Source organism: Chionomys nivalis, chromosome X (genome assembly GCF_950005125.1).
Source record: "Chionomys nivalis chromosome X, mChiNiv1.1, whole genome shotgun sequence".
Classification (NCBI taxonomy): domain Eukaryota; kingdom Metazoa; phylum Chordata; class Mammalia; order Rodentia; family Cricetidae; genus Chionomys; species Chionomys nivalis.
In genome coordinates, this window is record NC_080112.1 from 71,455,032 (window position 1) to 71,477,606 (window position 22,575).

The 22,575-nt window shown below is 43.6% G+C and overlaps 1 protein-coding gene across 5 annotated transcripts in view; it reads left to right on the forward strand.

Annotated features, from left to right (window-relative positions):
- Window positions 1–22,575, forward strand: part of LOC130868256 (uncharacterized) — a 56,438-nt gene that overhangs the window by 2,873 nt on the left and 30,990 nt on the right. For 3 of the 5 annotated variants that reach the window (XR_009056509.1, XR_009056510.1, XM_057760519.1), the window contains exons 1-3: window positions 19,305–20,972; window positions 21,281–21,339; window positions 21,688–21,824. Coding sequence is in view for 3 of the 5 variants with exons in the window: in XM_057760519.1 (XP_057616502.1) it covers window positions 20,909–20,972; window positions 21,281–21,339; window positions 21,688–21,824 (260 nt within the window). In the remaining 2 variants the exon portion in view is untranslated. Of the gene's footprint in view, window positions 1–19,304; window positions 20,973–21,280; window positions 21,340–21,687; window positions 21,825–22,575 lie in introns of those variants that run through there. The other 2 variants (XM_057760517.1, XM_057760518.1) reach the window with 1 other exon arrangement.

The window sequence follows — 22,575 nt, forward strand, 5'->3', positions numbered from 1 at the left end:
TCACGAATTATAGTCTCAATGTCCTTTATTTATGGCTAGAAACCAAATATGAGTGAGTACATCCCATGTTCTTCTTTTTGGGTCTGGCTTACCTCACTCAGGATAGTGTTTTCAATTTCCGTCCATTTGTACGCAAAATTCAAGAAGTCATTGTTTTTTACTGCTGAGTAGTACTCTAATATGTATATATTCCATACTTTCTTCATCCATTCTTCCATTGAAGGACATCTAGGTTGTTTCCAGGTTCTGGCTATTACAAACAATGCTGCTATGAACATAGTTGAACATATACTTTTGTTGTATGTTTGGGCATCTCTTGGGTATATTCCCAATAGTGGTATTGCTGGATCGAGAGGTAGGTTGAACCCGACTTTCCTGAGAAACCGCCACACTGCTTTCCAAAGTGGTTGCACAAGTTTGCATTCCCACCAGCAATGGATGAGAGTGCCCCTTTCTCCACAACCTCTCCAGCAGAGGCTATCATTGGTGTTTTTGATTTTAGCCATTCTGACCGGTGTAAGATGGTATCTTAATGTTGTCTTGATTTGCATTTCCCTGATTGCTAAGGAAGTTGAGCACGATCTTAAGTGTCTTTTGGCCATTTGAACTTCTTCTGTTGAAAAGTCTCTGTTCAGCTCAGTGCCCCATTTTATAATTGGATTGATTAACCTTTTACGGTCTAATTTCTTGAGTTCTTTGTATATTTTGGATATCAGACCTTTGTCAGTTGCGGGGTTGGTGAAGATCTCCTCCCAGTAGGTGGGTTGCCTTTCTGTCTTAGTGACAGTGTCCTTTGCTTTACAGAAGCTTCTCAGTCTCAGCAGGTCCCATTTATTCAATGATGTCCTTAGTGTTTGTGCTGCTGGGGTTATACGTAGGAACTGTTCTCCTGTGCCCATGTGTTGTAGAGTACTTCCCACTTTCTCTTCTATCAGGTTCAGTGTGTTTGGACTGATATTGAGGTCTTTAATCCATTTGGACTTGAGTTTTGTGCATGGTGATATATATGGATCTATTTTCATTCTTCTACAGATTGACTTCCAGTTTTGCCAGCACAATTTGTTGAAGATGCTCTCTTTTTTCCATTGTATACTTTTAGCTCCTTTATCGAAAGTCAGGTGTTCATAGATTTGTGGGCTAAAGTCAGGGTCTTCTATTCTATTCCATTGGTCGACTTCTCTGTTTTTATGCCAGTACCAAGCCGTTTTCAGTACTGTAGCTCTGTAATAGAGTTTGAAGTCAGGGATGGTAATGCCTCCAGATGATCCTTTATTGTATAGGATTTTTTTGGCTATCCTGGGTTTTTTGTTTTTCCATATAAAGTTGATTATTGTCTTCTCCAGATCTGTGAAGAATTTTGATGGGATTTTGATGGGGATTGCGTTGAATCTATAGATTGCTTTTGGTAGAATTGCCAATTTTACTATGTTGATCCTCCCAATCCAAGAGCAAGGGAGGTCCTTCCATTTTCTGGTGTCCTCTTCAATTTCTTTCTTCAAAGACTTAAAGTTCTTGCCAAATAGATCTTTCACTTCCTTGGTCAGAGTTACCCCAAGGTATTTTATGCTATTTGTGGCTATCGTGAAAGGTGATGCTTCTCTGATTTCCCTCTCTGCTTCCTTATCCTTAGTGTATAGGAAGGCAACTGATTTTTTGGAGTTGATTTTGTATCCTGCCACATTACCAAAGGTGTTTATCAGCTGTAGGAGTTCTTTGGTAGAGTTTTTGGGGTCGCTTATGTATACTATCATATCATCTGCAAATAATGAAAGCTTAACTTCTTCCTTTCCAATATGGATCCCCTTGATCCCCTTATGTTGTCTTATTGCTATTGCTAGAACTTCAAGCACTATATTGAAGAGGTATGGAGAGAGTGGACATCCTTGTCGTGTTCCTGATTTTAGTGGGATGGCTTTGAGTTTTTCTCCATTTAATTTAATGTTAGCTGTCGGCTTGCTGTAAATAGCTTTTATTATATTTAGGTATGCCCCTTGTATCCCTAATCTCTCCAAGACCTTTATCATAAAGGAGTGTTGAATTTTGTCGAATGCTTTTTCAGCATCTAATGAAATGATCATATGGTTTTTTTCTTTCAGTTTATTTATATGGTTGATTACATTGATAGATTTGCGTATGTTGAACCAGCCCTGCATCTCTGGAATGAAGCCTACTTGATCATAATGGATAACTTTTCTAATGTGTTCTTGGATTCGGTTTGCCAGTATTTTATTGAGAATTTTTGCGTCGATGTTCATGAGTGAGATAGGCCTGTAATTCTCTTTCTTGGTTGGGTCTTTGTGTGGTTTTGGTATCAGGGTAACTGTAGCTTCATAAAAGGAATTTGGCAATGACTCTTCTGTTTCTATATTGTGAAATACATTAAGAAGTATAGGTATTAGCTCTTCTTGGAAGTTCTGGTAGAATTCTGCATTGAAACCATCTGGCCCTGGGCTTTTTTTGGAAGGGAGATTTTTGATAACTGTTTCTAATTCTTCACGACTAACAGGTCTATTTAGATTGTTCACCTGGTCTTGGTTTAGGTTTGGTATATGGTACTTATCTAAAAAAGTGTCCATTTCTTTTGCATTTTTCAGTTTTGTGGCATACAGGCTTTTGTAGTAAGATCTAATGATTCTCTGAATTTCCTCTGTGTCTGTGGTTATGTCCCCCTTTTCATTTCTGATCTTATTTATTTGCGTGTTCTCTCTCTGTTGTTTAATTAGTTTGGATAGGGGTTTGTCAATCTTGTTGATTTTCTCCAAGAACCAACTTTTTGTTTCATTGATTCTTTGGACTGTTTTCTGTGTTTCTATTTTGTTGATTTCTGCCCTCAGTTTGATTATTTCCAGTCTTCTACTCCTCCTGGGCGCGTCTGCTTCTTTTTTTTCTAGAGCTTTCAGGTGTGCTGTTAAGTCCCCAATGTATGCTTTCTCCGTTTTCTTTAAGTGGGCACTTAGTGCTATGAACTTTCCTCTTAGCACTGCTTTCATCATGTCCCATAGGTTTGAGTATGTTGTCTCTTTGTTTTCATTAAATTCAAGGAAGACTTTAATTTCTTTCTTAATTTCTTCCTTGACCCAGGTGTGGTTCAGTAGTTGACTGTTCAGTTTCCATGAGTTTGTCAGCTTTCTGGGGGTAGCATTGTTGGTGGCTTCTAACTTTAATCCGTGGTGATCTGATAAGACACAGGTGGACACTGATATTTTTTTGTATCTGTGGAGGTTTCCTTTGTTTCCAAGTATGTGGTCAATTTTCGAGAAGGTTCCATGAGCTTCAGAGAAGAAGGTGTATTCTTTCCTATTTGGGTGGAGTGTTCTATAGATGTCTGTTAAGTCCATTTGATTCATTACCTCCAACAATTCTCTTAATTCTCTATTAGTTTTCTGTCTGATTGACCTGTCCATTGGTGAGAGAGGTGTGTTGAAGTCTCCTACTACTAGTGTGTGTGATTTGATGTCTGCCTTGAGTTTTAGCAATATTTCTTTTACATAAGTGGGTGCTTTTATATTAGGGGCATAGATATTCAGGATTGAGACTTCATCCTGCTGAATCGTTCCTGTTATGAGTATAAAGTGTCCCTGTCGATCTCTTCTGATTGATTTTAGTTTGAAGTCAGTTTTGTTAGAAATTAGTATGGCCACACCTGCTTTTTTCTTAGGACCATTTGCTTGAAAAACCTTTTCCCAACCCTTTACTCTGAGTAGATGCCTGTCTTTGTGGTTGAGATGAGTTTCTTGCAAACAGCAGACTGTTGGATCCTGTTTTCGTATCCAATCTCTTAGCCTGTGCCTTTTTATTGGTGAATTGAGACCATTAATATTAAGTGATATTAATGACCAGTGGTTGTTAACTCCGGTTATTCTTACTGCTTTTGGTAGAAGAGTTTGTGTGTCTCCCTTCTTTGAGTTGTGCTGTTGAAGGGTCGCTAGATGCTTGGGTTATTGTAGGCAGTGTTGGCAATGTTGGATTCCTTGGGTTGTGATTTTCCTTCTATTACTTTCTGTAGGGCTGGATTTGTGGCAACGTATTGTTTAAATTTGTTCTTATCCTGGAATGTCTTGTTTTCTCCATTGATAGTGAACGATAGCTTGGCTGGGTATAGTAGTTTGGGTTTGCATCCATGGTCTCTTAGTTTCTGTAGTACCTCTATCCAGGACCTTCTGGCTTTCATGGTTTCCATAGAGAAGTCAGGTGTAAGTCTGATCGGTTTACCTTTATAAGTTACTTGGCCTTTTTCCTTTGCAGCTCTTAATATTCTTTCTTTAATCTGTATATTTTGTGTTTTGATTATATATGGCGAGGGGACGGTTTTTTTTTGATCCAGTCTGTTTGGTGTTCTGTATGATTCTTGAATATTCAAAGGAATATCTTTCTTTATGTTGGGGAAGTTTTCTTCCATAATTTTGTTAAAAATGTTTTCTGGACCTTTGAGCTGTGCCTCTTCTCCTTCTTCTATCCCTATTATTCTTAGGTTTTGTCTTTTTATTGTGTCCCATATTTCCTGAATGTTTTGTGATGAGAATTTGTTGGTTTTGGTGTTTTCTTTGATCAGTCCGTTTATTTTCTCTATGTTGTCTTCAGAATCTGAGCTTCTTTCTTCTATCTCTTGTATTCTATTGATTATGCTTGTTTCTGTAGTCTCTGCTCGTTGACCTATATTTGCCATATCCAGCTGGTCCTCAGTTTGTGTTTTCTTCCTTGCTTCCATTTCAGTTTTCAATTCTTGGACTGTTTCCATTACCTGTTTGATCGTTTTTTTCTTGGCTTCCCAGGGTATCATTTACATATTTACTCATTTCTTCAAACTTTTTGTTATACTTCTCATCATGGATGAGAAGTATATGAGGGCGTTTTTTACATGTTGTTTAAGGGACTCTATTGCTTTCAAAAAGTCAGTTTTTTCCTCTTCTCCTGTGTTAGGGTGTTCAAGTCCTTGTGTTGTAAGATCATTGGGTTCTGGTGTTTTCATGTTGTTTTTCAGATTGTTGGGTGAATTCTTGCCTTGGCGTCTGCCCATCTCCTCTTACCGATGCTATCTATTGGGTTTGATTTAATTGTAGTGGGGCAATCTGCTCTCAGTGCAGGCTTCACTGTTTCTTGCCCGCACTATCCTGCATCCAGTGCCTCCGCCGCCCGGGCCTGCCTGCCGGTGCCTCCGCCGCCCAGAACTGACTGTGCGCCGGTGCTTCCGCCGCCTAGGCCTGCCTGCCGGGCCTGACTGCCGGTGCCTCTGCCACCTGGGCCTGCCTGCCGATGCCTCCGCCGCCCGGGCCTGCCTGCGAGCCGGTTCCTCTGCCGCCCGGACTTGCCTGCGTGCCGGTGCCTCCGCCGCCCGGGCCTGCCCGCGCGCCGGTGCTTCCGCCGCCTAGGCCTGCCTGCCGGTGCCTCCGCCACCTGGGCGTGTCTGCGCGCCGGTGCTTCCGCCGCCTAGGCCTGCCTGTCGGGCCTGACTGCCGGTGCCTCCGCCACCCGGGCCTGCCTGCACGCTGGTGCCTCTGCCGCCCGGACTTGCCTGCATGCTGGTGCCTCCGCCGCCCGGGCCTGCCTGCGCGCCGGTGCTTCCGCCGCCTAGGCCTGCCTGCCGATGCCTCCGCCGCCCGGGCCTGCCTGTGTGCCGGTGCTTCCGCCGCCTAGGCGTGCCTGCCGGTGCCTCCGCCACCAGGGCCTGCCTGCCGATGCCTCCGCCGCCCGGAACTGTCTGTGCGCTGGTGCTTCCGCTGCCTAGGCCTGCCTGCCGGTGCCTCTGCCACCTGGGCCTGCCTGCCGGTGCCTCCGCCGCCCGGGCCTGCCTGCGAGCCGGTGCCTCTGCCGCCCGGACTTGCCTGCGTGCTGGTGCCTCCGCCGCCCGGGCCTGCCCGCGCGCCGGTGCTTCCGCCGCCTAGGCCTGCCTGCCGGTGCCTCCGCCACCTGGGCGTGTCTGCGCGCCGGTGCTTCTGCCGCCTAGGCCTGCCTGCCGGGCCTGACTGCCGGTGCCTCCGCCACCCGGGCCTGCCTGCACGCTGGTGCCTCTGCCGCCCGGACTTGCCTGCATGCTGGTGCCTCCGCCGCCCGGGCCTGCCTGCGCGCCGGTGCTTCCGCCGCCTAGGCCTGCCTGCCGATGCCTCCGCCGCCCGGGCCTGCCTGTGTGCCGGTGCTTCCGCCGCTTAGGCGTGCCTGCCGGTGCCTCCGCCACCAGGGCCTGCCTGCCGGTGCCTCCGCCGCCCGGAACTGTCTGTGCGCTGGTGCTTCCGCTGCCTAGGCCTGCCTGCCGGTGCCTCTGCCACCTGGGCCTGCCTGCCGGTGCCTCCGCCGCCCGGGCCTGCCTGCGAGCCGGTGCCTCTGCCGCCCGGACTTGCCTGCGTGCCGGTGCCTCCGCCGCCCGGGCCAGCCTGCGCGCCGGTGCTTCCGCCGCCTAGGCCTGCCTGCCGATGCCTCCCAGGATAGTATTTTCTATTTTCATCCATTTGCATGCAAAATTCGAGTAGTCATTGTTTTTTACCGCAGAGTAGTACTCTAATGTGTATATATTCCACACTTTCTTCATCCATTCTTCCATTGAAGGACACCTAGGATGCTTCCAGGTTCTGGCTATTACAAATAATGCTGCTATGAACATAGTTGAACAAATGCTTTTGTCATATGATAGGGCATCTCTTGGGTATATTCCCAAGAGTGCTATTGCTGGGTCCAGGGGTAGGTTGATCCCAATTTTTCTGAGAAACCGCCACACTGATTTCCAAAGTGGTTGCACAAGTTTGCAGTCCCACCAGCAATGGATGAAAGTACCCCTTTCTCCACAACCTCTCCAGCAAAGGCTATCCTTGGTGTTTTTGATTTTAGCCATTCTGACAGGTGTAAGATGATATCTCAAAGTTGTTTTGATTTGCATTTCTCTGATCGCTAAGGAGGTTGAGCATGACCTTAAGTATCTTTTGGCCATTTGAACTTCTTCTGTTGAGAATTCTCTGTTCAGTTCAGTGCCCCATTTTTTAATTGGGTTAAGTATCATTTTAACGTCTAGTTTCTTGAGTTCTTTATATATTTTGGAGATCAGACCTTTGTCTGTTGCGGGGTTGGTGAAGATCTTCTCCCAGTCAGTAGGCTGCCTTTTTGTCTTAGTGACAGTGTTGCCAGGGCAAACTCTTGACTGTTTGAGACAGGAGGGCCGACTACAGAGAGAGGACTTGATTGTTGTCTGTGGATGTAATGCTGCAGTTTGCTTGTTGGCAAAGACCTTGAAACGCCACAGAGTTGTGGTGATAAACATGGCTACTGCTGGTACCTCGGCCATGAGGCTGGAAAGCTAAGGAATGGGTTGGATCTAGCTGGCAAAGCCACGGCTTTAATCCTAGCCATATTGCTCAGTAATTTAAAGGCCCGTGTGGTCAGAAAAAAAGAGAGATACAGTAAAGAGAGATTCAAAGACAAAGAAAACCTTTAAATGATTTACAGTGTACTTAAAAATACATGCAGGCTAAATGTTAAAGTTCTTAAAAAAAATAAGGAAGAAAGAGAGTAGTTGGGTGTGGTAGTACACACCTTTAATCCCAACACTTGGAGGCAGAGGGAGATTGACCTCTGTGACTTCAATGTGTGGTAGCACACGCCTTTAATCCCGACGCCAGGGAGGCAGAGACAGAGGGATCTCTGAGAGTTCAAGGACAGCCTTGTCTAAAGAGTTATTCCAGGACGAAGATATACAGAAAATATAAAGTAAAAGTAAAAGTAAACAAAATAGAGTTAAAATAAAGCTGCACAAAGATGGAAATTACACAGAGAATCTTGATACTGTATGTTATTATGCTCTCTTTGAATTGTTTGAATGCTGAGGAAGGAGCAACAGATGCTAAAAGATATTTGTTTATAAATGCTGCTGAACTAATCCAAGATAGATATTTTCAAAATACCTTGACTTCAGAATTTGGACCTAAGGATATGATACTTTGGAAAAGAGTTTCTTCTTTTGTTTTCACAGAGGATGAGACTCTTTGGATTGCTTCTATTTCAATATGGTATGATGGACCACGTCCTCCTGAAGGGTTGCTGTGAACACCTTCAAAAAATTACTTTGCTCAACTGCCGACTGAGAGGAACCTAGCACACAGGTTATACCATGAAAGACTTGATTAACAACGCCCCCATTCAGCAGGAAGCAGTTTGGAGAGAAAAAACTGCGCCCATGTTCCCATATATTGTTTATAAATGTTCTTTTACATTTAAAGGGGGAGATGATATAGATGTGAATAATTTGCATTGATATGAATCTTGGTTTACTGATATTAATTTAAGGTCAATTTTATTATATGTGTATGTATTTCTGATATTGATTAAGGTATTGTGATGGTATAGTTCATTTCAAAATGTAATGTATATAGGTTGTTAATGGATAATTATTAATAATAGTCAAGTTTGTAGTCATGTTAGTTAGATTTTCTAGATGTGCATGCATATATTTCAGATAGGCATTCATCATATCTTTCAAAGGCTAGAGAATATGGTATTTTAAATGTTTTAATAACTTAGGGTTTTTCAAGACAATGAGACACTCTGCTCCTGGCAGCACCAATCTACTTCAAGAAGAAGAAGATGGGCATCGAAGAGGATCCTTATGGAGTTTGACAGCTATTTGGGCAAGAAGCTGCTCTTGCCTGGACTATTGTATAAACTGGACACAAAGAACCCACAGAGAGAGGACTACTGAACTTGCCTAAAGGTGAGATGATCTTTCGGGGTTCCTGATTCATGAAGGAGTCTGCAAGACATTCTGCAGGACACAGCAGATAGTGACTGAACTGACTTTGAAATTTCCTGCTTCATGGAAATGTGTGCTGGAAACTATGGGCCTTTAGGCCGAAGATGGATGCCCCAACGGTACAGAGAAACTTTGGGTGACTGTCAAGGCAGCGAGATGTCTCTGTCATTTCTAGAGTTTAGAAGTTGCTTATTTCTTGTTTGCTTAGGTAATATTATATCATTCTGGAATCTTTGATAGAGTTGAAGAATAGATAGATAGTTATAGTTTTCTTTAGTTATGATAAAGATAAAATAGATGTAAATATTGTAATTGTAATTTTTACTTGATAACTGTTTTGTTGTATGTAATTTTGCTATGTTAAAGTTAAAGCCTTCCTTTGATTTTGGTTTAAACAGAAAAAGGGGAAATGATGGAGGAAGGTCATTGGTTAAAAATAAAGAAACTGCTTGACCCATTTGATAGGCCATCCCATAGGTGGGTGGAGTAGACAGAATAGAATGCTGGGAGGAAGAGGAAGTGAGCTCAGATGCAGGGCAGCTCCTCTGAGAGACAGACGCCATGCTCTCTTCTCCAGAGCAGACACGATGAAGCTCTGACCCAGGATGGACGTAGGCTAGAATCTTCCCGGTAAGCGCACCTTGGGGTGCTACATACATGAACAGAAATGGGCCAAGCAGTGTTTAAAAGAATAGAGTTTGTGTGTCTTTATTTTGGGGCATAAGCTAGCCAGGCAACCATGAGCCGGGCTGTGGGAAGAGGCCCGCAGCTCCCTACTACAGTGTCCTTTGCTTTACAGAAGCTTCTCAGTTTCAGGAGGTCCCATTTATTCAATGTTGCCCTTAATGTCTGTGCTGCTGGGGTTATACATAGGAAGAGATCTCCTGTGCTCATATGTTGTAGGGTACTTTCCATTTTCTCTTCTATCAGGTTCAGTGTGTTCAGATTGATATTGAGGTCTTTGATCCATTTGGACTTGAGTTTTGTGCAGGGTGATAGATATGGGTCTATTTTCATTCTTCTACAGGTTGACATCCAGTTGTGCCAGCACCATTTGTTGAAGATGTTTTCTTTCTTCCATTGTACAATTTTAGCTCCTTTATCGAAAATCAGTTGTTCATAGGTTTGTGGGTTAAAATCCGGGTCTTCTATACGATTCCATTGGTCGACTTCTCTGTTTTTATGCCAGTACCACACTGTTTTCATTACTGTAGCTCTGTAATAGAGTTTGAAGTCAGGGATGGTAATGCCTCCAGAAGTTCCTTTATTGTATAAGACTGTTTTGGCTATCCTGGGTTTTTTGTTTTTCCCTATAAAGTTGATTATTGTCCTCTCAAGATCTGTGAAGAATTTTGATGGGACCTTGATGGGGATTGCATTGATTCTATAGATTGCCTTTGGTAGAATTGCCATTTTTACTATGTTGATCCTCCCAATCCAAGAGCAAGGGAGATCCTTCCATTTTCTGGTATCCTCTTCAATGCCTTAAAGTTCTTGTCAAATGGATCTTTCACTTTCTTGGTTAGAGTTACCCCAAGATATTTTATGCTGTTTGTGGCTATCGTGTAAGGTGATGATTCTCTTATTTCCCTCTCTGCTTCCATATCCTTTGTGTATAAGAGGGTGACTGATTTTTTGGAGTTGATCTTGTATCCTGCCATATTACTAAAGGTATTTATCAGCTGTAGAAGTTCTTTGGTGGAGTTTTTGGGGTCGCTTAAGTACACTATCATATCATCTGCAAATAACGCAAGTTTAACTTCTTCCTTTCCAATTCGAATCTCCTTTATCCCCTTATGTTGTCTTATTGCTATTGCTAAGACTTCAAGAACTATATTGAAGAGGTATGGAGAGAGTGGACAGCCTTGGTGTTTTCCTGATATTAGTGGGATGGCTTTAAGTTTCTCTCCGTTTAATTTGATGTTAGCTGTCAGCTTGCTATAAATAGCTTTTATTATACTTAGGTATGACCCTTGTATCCCTAATCTCTCCAAGACTTTTATCATAAAGGGATGTTGAATTTTGTCAAATGCTTTTTCAGCATCTAATGAAACGATCATATGGTTTTTTTCTTTCAGTTTATTTATATGATGGATTACATTGATAGATATGCATATGTTAAACCAGCCCTGCATCTCTGGGATGAAGCCTACTTGATCATAATGGATAATTTTTCTAATGTGTTCTTGGATTCGGTTTGCCAGTATTTTGTTGAGGATTTTTCCCTCGATGTTCATGAGCGAGATTGGCCTGTAATTCTCTTTCTTGGTTGAGTCTTTGTGTGGTTTTGGTATCAGAGTTAATGTAGCTTCATAAAAAGAATTTGGCAATGACTCTTCTGTTTCTATATTGTGAAATACATTTAGGAGTATAGGTATTAGGTCTTCTTGGAAGTTCTGGTAGAATTCCGCATTGAAACCATCTGGTCCTGGACTTTTTTTGGAAGGGAGGTTTTTGATAACAGCTTCTAATTCTTCGTGACTCACAGGTCTATTTAGGTTGTTTACCTGGTCCTGGTTTAACTTTGGTATATGGTATTCATCTAAAAAAGTGTCCATTTCTTTAACATTTTCCAGTTTTGTGGCATACAGGCTTTTGTAGTAAGATCTAATGATTCTCTGAATTTCCCCTGTGTCTGTGGTTATGTCCCCCTTTTCATTTCTGATTTTATTAATTTGCAAATTCTCTTTCTGCCGTTTGATTAGTTTGGATAGGGGTTTATCAATCTTGTTGATTTTCTCCAGGAACCAGCTTTTTGTTTCATTGATGCTTTCAATTATTTTCTGTGTTTCTATTTTGTTGATTTCAGCCCTCAGTTTGATTATTTCCAGTCTTCTACTCCTTCTAGGTGAGTCTGCTTCTTTTTTTTTCTAGAGCTTTCAGGTGTGCTGTTAAATCTCCAATGTGTGCTTTCTCTGTTTTCTTTAAGTGGGCACTTAGTGCTATGAACTTTCCTCTCAGGACTGCTTTCATAGTGTCCCATAGGTTTGAATATGTTGTTTCTTTATTTTCATTGAATTCAAGGAAGACTTTAATTTCTTTCTTTATTTCTTCCTTAATCCAGGTGTGGTTCAGTAGTTGACTGTTCAGTTTGCATGAGTTTGTAGGCTTTCTGAGGGAAGCATTGTTGTTGAATTCTAGCTTTAATCCATGGTGATCTGATAAGACACAGGTGGTTACAGATATTTTTTTGTAACTGTGGATGTTTGCTTTGTTACCGAGTATGTGGTCAATTTTCTTTCTTTTTTTTTTTTTTTTTAGAATAAATCCATATCTTTTCATTTCTTTTTTTTTTTTTTTTAATGTGGTCAATTTTCGAGAAGGTTCCATGAGCTGCAGAGAAGAAGGTATATTCTTTCCTATTTGGTCGGAATATTCTATAGATGTCTGTTAAGTCCATTTGATTCATTACCTCCATTAATTCTCTTATTTCTCTGTTAGGTTTCTGTCTAATTGACCTGTCCATTGGTGAGAGAGGAGTGTTAAAGTCTCCTACTATTAATGTGTGCGGTTTGATTGCTGCCTTGAGTTTTAGCAATGTTTCTTTTATTTACGTGAGTGCTTTTATATTAGGGGCATAGATATTCAGGATTGAGACTTCATCCTGATGAATTGTTCCTGTTATGAGTAGAAAATGTCCCTCTCCATCTCTTCTGATTGATTTAAGTTTGAAGTCAACTTTGTTAGAAATTAGTATGGCCACACCTGCTTGTTTCTTAGGTCCATTTACTTGATAAGCCTTATCACAACCCTTTACTCTGAGTAGGTGTCTGTCTTTGTGGTTGAGGTGTATTTCTTGTAAACAGCAGAATGTTGGATCCTGTTTTCGTATCCAATCTCTTAGTCTGTGCCTCTTTATAGGTGAGTTGAGTCCATTGACATTAAGTGATATTAATGACCAACGGTTGTTAACTCCGGTCATTTTTTTAGTAGTAAATTTTGTGTGTTTCCCTTCTTCGAGTTGCGCTGGTGAAGGGCCTCTAGTTGTCTGAGATATTGGGGTCATTGTTGGACTCCTTGGTTAGTGATTTTCCTTCTATTACTTTCTGTAAGGCTGGATTTGTGGCTACGTATTGTTTAAATTTGTTTTTATCCTGGAAAATTTTGTTTTCTCCATTTATAGTGAATGAAAGCTTGGCTGGGTATAGTAGTCTGGGCTTGCATCCATGGTCTCTTAGTTTCTGCAGTACATCTATCCAGGACCTTCTGGCTTTCATGGTTTCCATAGAGAAGTCAGGTGTAAGTCTGATAGATTTACCTTTATAAGTAACTTGGCCTTTTTCCTTTGCAGCTCTTAATATTCTTTCTTTGTTCTGTATGCTTTGTGTTTTGATTATTATATGGCGAGGGGATTTTTTTTGATCCAGCCTATTTGGTGTTCTGTATGCTTCTTGAACCTTCGTAGGTATATCTTTCTTTAGGTTGGAAAAGTTTTCTTCTATAATTTTATTAAATATATTTTCTGGACCGTTGAGCTGCACTTCTTCTCCTTCTTCTACTCCTATTATTCTTAGGTTTGGTCTTTTTATTGTGTCCCATATTTCCTGAATGTTTTGTGATGAGAGTTTGTTGGCCTTGCTGTTTTCTTTGATCACCGTGTTTATTTTCTCTATGGTATCTTCAGAATCTGAGATTCTTTCTTCTATCTCTTGTATTCTGTTGGTTATGCTTGTTTCTGTAGACTCTATTCTTTTACCTAGATTTTCCATGTCCAGCCAGCCATCTGTTTGTGTTTTCTTCTTTGCCTCCATTTCAGTTTTCAAGACTTGAACTGTTTCCATTAACTGTTTGATTGTTTTTCCTTGGTTTCCTAGGGTATCATTCACTGATTTACTCAATTCTTCAAACTTTCTGTTATACTTCTCATCCAATTCTATAAGGGCATTTTTTACATGCTGTTTAAGGGCGTCAATCACTTTCATAAAGTCAATTTTTTCTACTTCTTCATGATTAAGGTGTTCATGTCCTCCTGTTGTGAGGTCGCTGGGTTCTGGTGGTTTCATATTATTTTTCAGATTGTTGGGTGAATTCTTGCATTGGCTCCTGCCCATCTCTTGCTTGGAATGCTCTCCTATGGATCTTCTTTTACAGGATCAGGTCTCCTTGCCTACTGTTGTACTTTCCCAGTGATGGTACTCCCCAGTGATGGTTCTCCTGGTGCTCCAGTGATGTCTCTCCTGGTGCCAATATCAGATCTCCGTGCCCAATGATGGCTCTCCTGGTGCCAAGATTAGCTCTCCGTGCCCAATGATGGCTCTCCTGGTGCCGAGATCAGATCTCCTTGTTGGTTGGGTAGTTCATAAACAAAGCGCCTACCTTGCTTGGTGCAGGCAGGCCAGTGAAACAAAGGAACTCCCGCCCGCCTGTTTGCCCTGAGGATTTGCCCCCAGCGCCCAGACAGGCTGAGCTAGGTGGTGTTTTGTGCCCAAAGAGGGAAGGGGGCAGAAGGCAGAAGGGTTCTGGATGCAAGCTGGGTGGGATAGGAAGAGAGAAGCAGTCTGCAGGGAGTAGAGTCTCTGCAGGGAGCCCAGGAGGGATGGTGGAGGTGAGGAACTTCTGAGTTCCCTGTCCAGGGCTGCTGCTGCGGGTCATAAAACTCACCCCAATGATGGCTCTCCTGGTACCGAGATCAGATCTCCTTGCTGGTTGGGTAGTTCATAAACAAAGCGCCTACCTTGCTTGGTGCAGGCAGGCCAGTGAAACAAAGGAACTCCCACCCGCCTGTTTGCCCTGAGGATTCGCCCCCAGCGCCCAGACAGGCTGCGCTAGGTGGTGTTATGTGCCCAAAGAGGGAAGGGGGCAGAAGGCAGAAGGGTTCTGGATGCAAGCTGGTTGGGATAGGAAGAGAGAGGCAGTCTGCGGGGAGTAGAGTCTCTGCAGGCAGCCCAGGAGGGATGGGGGTGGGGTGAGGAACTTCTGAGTTCCCTGTCCGGGGCTGCTGCTGTGGGTCACAAACTCACCCCAATGATGGCTCTCCTGGTACCGAGATCAGATCTCCTTGCTGGTTGTATAGTTCGTAAACAAAGCGCCTACCTTGCTTGGTGCAGGCAGGCCAGTGAAACAAAGGAACTCCCGCCAGCCTGTTTGCCCTGAGAAATCGCCCCCAGCGCCCAGACAGGCTGAGCTAGGTGGTGTTTTGTGCCCAAAGAGGGAAGGGGGCAGAAGGAAGAAGGGTTCTGGATGCAAGCTGGGTGGGATAGGTAGATTATGTTTCTATAGTACACATAATCTAGACTCTGTATATTTTTCATTTTTATGTGGCTTATTATAATTTTTATTACTCTATTTCTTTTTACAAATCTCTCTCTCTTGTCCCTCTTCTAAAGAGGTACCTGCTGCCTCTCTCTGTTGACCCATCTCTCTCTTTTCTCCCTTTCTCTCTCTCTCCATCCCTCTGTCTTTCTGACTCTCTCTCCATCCCTCTGTCTTTCTGACTCTCTCTTCTTCCCTCTTGTTCCTTTCCCACTTTTCCCTTTCCTCTCCATAGCCCAGTAAATAAACTCTATACCCAAACTCAGAAAATGAATCTCAGTTTAATATTTTTAAATTAATTTTAGTCTATGACACTACCCTTTATCCTCCTTCCCTCAAGCTTATGTATATTTATCAAATCCACTGAGACCCATTTAAAGGCCTTTTTGTCTGAATATGTCTGTTGTATATCTGTAATCATTTTTTGACTAGGAGAGCTTTTTAAAATGTTTAGCAGTCATGGGTAGGATCACCACCACAGCTTTGGCTGTTGACTCCACTTCATTTGGCTTTTCAATGTGGCAGGATACCAGCAATAGTTATGCTTACCTCCCAAACGTTTTCAAGTTTCTAAGTCCATGCTGCTACCAAACATCAAGTAGCACACTGCTCATAAATCTTCTTTATCATAGGGTATCTCTGAGATTTTTGTCTGGGAAGAGCTGTGCGCTCCGGTGTTCTGGATGAATTTCAGTTCTGGTGTATTTCAATCTTGGACAGCTCATGTTAAATCTATTGGCCAGAATGTGATGTTCAGATATTTTTAATGAATTATGGACAGATAGTTCCAGGTTTGGAATATTTGAGTGTTTATAAAATGGGGAGTTCAAATAGCAAGATGTTGTATGTAGCTTGTGCAGAACTATGTTCTGAGGTGCCATCCATTGGGTATTGAGGTGGGAAGTGATAACAAAACACTCATAGAAGATAGATTTCACAGTGTCTTGTGTAAGAAATAAAACCATGGACTGGAGAGATGGCTTAGCAGGTACAAGTGTTTACTGTTCTTCCAAAGCAGGCATGTTTGGTTATTCCACTCACAGCAGGAGGTATATAAGTTCCTCTAACTCTGGTTCCAGAAGGACTAATACTTTCTTTTAGCCTCCATGGGCACCTGAACACACTTAATAAATGTGGTCGTGGGTGCCCATAGAGACCCACAAGCACACACAATCTACAGGTTCTCTTTCATCTGTTGTTGTGACACATCTGGTACAGCAGTGGCATTGTTTATTGAGATGCTACAAAGGATCTGACTGGGCAGTGGATAGATGAAGCAATAGATCATGGGAAGGCGTACTTATCAATTGCTAATATTGAACAACCAACTGTTAACCCAGCACAGTTCTTTAATGAAGCATGTGAACATAATTTATGGGAAGGTTTGAAAGGCTGAAATGGCAAGGTGAAGCCTCAATCCCTACAAAAACTTGGTGGAAGAAGCTATAAGAGTGTATGGTTTAGATAAAAAAGTGTTCAGTGTATTGGTCTCCAGGGGGTCTTCTCAAGCTAAGAAGGTGAGGGAAATGGATCATTCCCCCAATTGTAGAGCTGCACGTGAACATTTTTAATGAAATTCACTTGAAGATCATCTGGAAAATAGGGAGAGCAGAAGGCATACATGAAAGGAGATTTGCATTGAGATATTAAGGGTGTCAGTGAAGAAGGGGAACTGCTGTCTTCTTCCTGCATGATCCTCAAAGGTTGTCCCCACCCCAGAACACTACCACCATCAGCAGGAAGAACAGAAAAAAATTGCCCAAGTTCAAACCCCGCTTTCCTTACGTGGTGCTCTAATCTGCCCCTACAAATATGGTGCTCTACACAGTGTGTTCAAGAACCATTGTGAACACACCATGGGGCTCCTGCCTATAATCCCAGCACTCAGTCTGAGGTGAGTGAGAGGACAGCCTGGGCTACACAGGAAGTAAAAGGCCATCCTGAGAGCTACATAACAAGATCATTTTTCAATGGAATTTTTAGGAGCTGGAGAGATGGGTGGGCAGTTCTAGAGACCCAGGTTTGATTCCCAGCACCCATATTGGAAGCTCACAACCATCTACAACAAAATTTGATCCCAGAGGGTCCACAAGGTCTTCCAGCTTCTGAGAGCACTGTACCCATGTGGTGCACAGACATGAATGCATGCAAGTCATACACATAGAATAAGACAGCAAATCCTTAAATAAATTTTAAAACAGAGCAAAATACAAAAAACTAAGAAGCAACAAACATCATGAAGTTAGGTAATATTCCAGGGACGAAGCTTCTGGTTCTAAATAGGGCCTGAGTACAAATTATTCCTATTTACCTGAAATTAACCAAAACACGGTTTGAATGTGGGTTATGTGTGTGTGGCTGCACACTCCCCTGTTTATGTGTGCGTGTTGTGCACCGGAGTTTGACTTTGGGTGTCTTGCTCAATCCCTCTTCACCTTCTTTCTTGAGACATTGTATTTCACTGAACCTGGATCTCACCAATTTGCATGAACTGGTAAGCAAGTCCCAGGGTTCCTCTTGTCTCTGGCTCTCCAATGTAGGGACTGCAAGATCCTTCCTCCACAGCTGACATTTTTATATGTGTTCTGGGGTTCAAACTCGGGTCCTCATGGTTGCTATGTACAGAATGAGCTATAGCTCGAGCCCACACATGTTGACAAATTTCGGTTGTTTTTTCGAGACAAGGTTTCTCTGTGCAGCCTTGGCTGTCCTAGAATTCACTGTGTAGGCCACCTTGGCCATAAACTCAGAGAGATCTGCCAAGCACTGCCTCTCTAGTGCTGGGATTAAAGACATGTGGTATGACAGACACCCAGTTTTAGCCCCCACTTACTGGACTTTGAAAAGGTGAACAAGAGCTTTGCAAGAGGTATGCTGAAAGTGCTGACACCTCTCATTTCCTGTTTAAAAGGAGGAAACCCAGGTAAAGACCACTAGGGAGGGCAAGTCTCGTTTCTCTCCCCAGAGATGCTGGGTGCTAACATGAATCACTAGAAGTCAATGTGGGTCACAGAGCAACCATAAGGTCTGGACAAAGTCAGTGTGAGGGGAGTGAATCTGAAAGCTCATTGGTCCAGAACCATCATGGCCTGGGGAGAGAAAAAGGAGGGATGGCAGCTCATTGGTTGGAAACTGAGTTGCTTGAGGAAGGACATGCATCTTCCTCAGAACCGAGCTCCTTGCTTCTGATCCACTGGACACTGAGGTACCCACAGGGTGGCATCAAAAATAAGATCTGCCCATTCCTTGTCCTGTTCTCCTCCCTACTCCATCTCTGGGAACCCAGGTTCTTTAGCTCTTTGCCTCCTTACACAACTAAAGGGGAAAGGCTGAAGAGGTGGCATCACCTACCCTGCCCACTCATGAGCACAGGTTGCAAGGGTTCCCAGCTTCGGGACCCTGAAGGAGGCTCCTGCTCCTTTTGATGCAGGTTGGGCAGAAATGGATGGTTGGGTTTCCTGAAGGGAACATGTACCCTTGGAACTACTGGAGGATCCAGACAGACATAGGGAGGATTTTCCAAGGAGGAGAAGAAATGTGTGCCCATGTGCCACTGTGAAATGTGGAGAAGCATCTAGAAGTCTGGCCAGAAGCTATGGTGTCGCGGTCTTCTTGACCAGCAAGAAGGACGCACGACACACTGGAGCTCTTCTTGCTCAGCAGTTTATTCAGGACCCTTTTACAATTATCTCTCTCCCTTTCTCTCTCTCATTCACTCACTCTCACTCTCTCCCTCTCCCTCTCTCTCTTCCTCTCTCTCTTCCTCTGTCCCAGGGCAAACCTCTCCCAGCCCTTAAGTAGGCATGGGCTACCAATCCTGAATTGCCAGGTGGGCACTGCCCATAGGTCCACGCATATGCAAGCAGCTGACAATCATTGCGTGATCACAGCATAAGTCAGGCCTAGTTGATATTAGGAGCTGATTATCACAGAGAGCACTCGCTTTCGGGATCGCGGAGGGCGGAAGCCAGCACCATCAGGTGCGGCTCCACGCAGCTCTCTACACTATGGCAGAAGGCATGGGTTTTCTGGACCGCAGAGGGAGCATGCCATCCTGACATAAACAGCCTGGTGAGGAACTATCTCCTGGATTGAACATGGTATAACATTTGGCCCTGCGTCAAAAAAATTAAAAAAGATTTGTTTCAGTTGCAGAGGAATGTAGGGGGAAAGGAGGATGGAGGAGTTTAAATGGGAGATTTCCAAGATTCTAGAGGACAATGATATTTATTATTGTTATTATTATTATTGTCTTTACTTGGTTAATATTGGAGACAAGTTGTTTTGGTGTTATTAGTTGTCATCAGACTCACCATTTTCCTGCCTCAGCTTCCTGTGTAGTGGGATTTCAGGCAGGAGTCAGCCAAGTTGGCTTGGGAAGAACATGATTTCATGAGGAGCAAGTGTTCAGTCACTTCCAAGGGGATCAAAGGAATTATTAAGATTAAAGTGGGGCTTGAGGATGAACAATAATCCAGGGAGAAGGGAATATATGGTATCCCTTGAGCTAATGACTACGTCCATTCACTTCCGTGTTGGTGGTCAGAAGTCAAGTTAAATCAGGACTTTAGGGAGACAAATAAACCAGGGATGCCAGTTGTCTTTGGCAGGGCACAGGACGAAGTAACAGAACAGAGAGTTGTGATTGTGGATGAAGATGTAGGAGCACCTGCCTGTGCCTCAAAGTGTGTGTGTGTGTCTGTGTGTGATGTGTGTCTCTGTGTGAGTGTGTCTGTGTGTATGCATGTGTGTGCGCATGTGTGTGCTCATGTATGTGTATACATGTGTGAATGGGTGAATGTGTCTGTTTTGTGTGAATGTGTGTGAGTGTGTCTGTGTGTTTACATGTGTGTGTTCATGTGTGTGTGTATTCATGTGTGTGACTATGTAAAGGTGTCTGTTTGTGTCTGAATGTGTGTGTCTATATATGTGTCTGTGTGTTGGCATGTATGTGCATATGTGTGACTTGAGTGTGCATGTATGTGTATGGGTTTGTTCATTTGTGTGTCTGTGTGTATGCATGTGTATGTGTCTTAGTGTACATGTGTGTGAGTCTGTAGGTGAGTGTGTCTGCATGTGTTTGTGCATGTGTGTGTATGCATGTGTGTGACTGTGTTTTATATGTGTTTGTACATGTGTGTGTACATGGGATTGCATGTGTGTGTTATTGCATGTCTCTGTGTGTGTGTCTGTGTGTGTGCATGTGTATGTGTCTCTGTGTGTTTATTTGTGTGTGTCTCTGTGTCTGTGTGACTATGTTAGAAGCCATGTGTGGTGATGAGCAGGGAAAGTCATGATTTGGCTTCCATGGTGCTTGAGCGAACAGGTTGTTAGGAGAAGGTGAAGTGTGAGAGAGACCTGTATGATGGAGAGTCTGAGTGACCAGGTAAAATGAAGGGTAAGTCAAAGACCATTGTAAAAAGAAGGGAGGGAAAATTGGTCCCAGTCATGAGCAGGATGGAGGACAGGAAGAATCTAGGCACCAGAGACAGAATTATCTGGTGGCAGTATAAGTGCACTGGTGGGTAGGAATTCTGGCAGCCATTTTGGTGACCTGCCCTAACTGTAGAGCCATGGAACATGGAACTTGACTAATGTTCTGTTTCCTACTGGACTCCTGAGTAACTGAGATCACCAAAGAGGGGGTAAAACTTGGTCCCAGAGGACGTGTAGTTTGCTCTGACCGTGCCTTGCCATAGGATCAGAAGAAACTGGGAGTGTAACAGGTTTGTGCCTCTTCCAGCTGTGTAAATACACTGTCTCAGGAGTGTACTACCTCTAGGGAGAGGTCAGGCCTCCACCTGTATGTGTGACTAACTTGACTCCTTCAATCCCCTACTTCAGGGACTCTAGTGGGGTCTTGTCTGCCGTGAGTTCTGTGAAGAACATAGAATACATAGAGAAAGTGGAATCTCACTTGAGGCTATGGCTACTAATGGCAACTCTCACGTGAATGTTAAGCAGGGTCTCGCCAAACCAGGAACCATGGGTGAGTGTCTCTGACCATGGAGGGGTTCTCAGGTGGCAGCAGTAATCCTAAATGCTTCTGTCACCAGCCATGGCACAGAATTGTCACTCGACCTTGTACAAACCCTCCCTCCCCAGACCTAACCTGTTCAGGTATACTATCTGTGCCAAGTATCACGTTTTTACAGAAAGGAGAGACATTGTGGGTGGGATATTAAAAGGACTGATGGTGAGCCAAGTCCTCAGATTGGGGAGGGGGTGGAGTTAGGTACTTTCAAGGAAATATGGTGGGAAGGGAGGCTCAGTCAAGCTCTGCATGGTCTTTTCCAGATGGGCAGCAGGGCAATGTTCAGCAGCCTGAAGCCCTGCCTCACACAGTTGTGCAGCAGGTAAGGAAAGTAATTTGCTCAGGGGAAAGGCTCCATGCCAGCAGTCACTGTCCAGACAAATTCCAGTGTGTCCTAAACTCTGAGGTCCAGCACCAATCCTCGGCATATTGCGACCTTGGGCAAATAACTTCTCTTTGGGACTCAGTGTCCTCCAGTAGAGGAATAACCAAAAAGGTGAGTCTGTGTGGCTGGTCACCAAGGACTTGAGAGCCCTGCCATTCTCCATGGTCATCGCCAAAGTCTTGAGAGCACTGCCATTGTCCATGGCTGTCACCATTTTAATACATTTCTGTCCCTTGAGTCTTGGTGTTCAGACCTGATCTTCAACATGGATGTCTTTCTTTGCAGGACATCTCCCAGGTGCCTCTGTTGCTACACTGGCCCACAGTAATTGTACCTCTGAACTATGTTCCAGCGAATTTGAATCCTCATATGACCATTACTTTCTCATGGAATCCCAGCCAGCCGGTGACTATACCTTGTGTGTGAGTACAACAGAGACCGTGGAGGCTGCTGTGGCTAATGGTACTGCCTCGAAACTCGAGATTGGTGCTGCAGGGGTAGCAGCAGCAAGAAGGGGGAACAAGGGAGGAAGGAAGACATGGAACAAGAGGAGAAGAAAGAAAGAAAGAAAGAGAGAAAGAAAGAAAGAAAGAAAGAAAGAAGAAAGAAAGAGAGGGAGAAAGGGAGGGAGGGAGGAGGGAACGAAAGAAGGGAAGGAATTACAGGAAGGAAGGAAAGAAAGAAGGAAAGAAAGAGGGAAGGAAGGAAGGAAGGAAGGAAGGAAGGAAGGAAGGAAGGAAGGAAGAAGTTAGGGACAAAAAGATCTAGGGGAATGACAGAGCTACATTTCAGCCTAACTTGAAGGACAGGATCTTCCCAGTTTTAGTATTTGCTCAACAACATGCTAGGGAAAGTATCCTTCTAAGTCACTCACTCCCTGTGGGCATGCTTGGAAAATATTCTACACAGGAGCATTAAAGAGGACAAGTATATTGCATACAGCAGGCAGTGGACTACAAAATGGTGATACTATCCATCCACACTGAAATGAATGGACACAGGAGAAGGTTCTGCTGAAATCTGGAGGCATAGTCGAAAGGGCCAGAGAGACCTAGGGAAATGTTTCTGGCCCGCAGGGAATGTATCTGCTAGATGACCTTGGCTTATCCTTCTTGACCGGTGGGGAATGGGCAAAGTGGAAGAAAGACCTAGTCTCTGCAGAGGACCATAGTC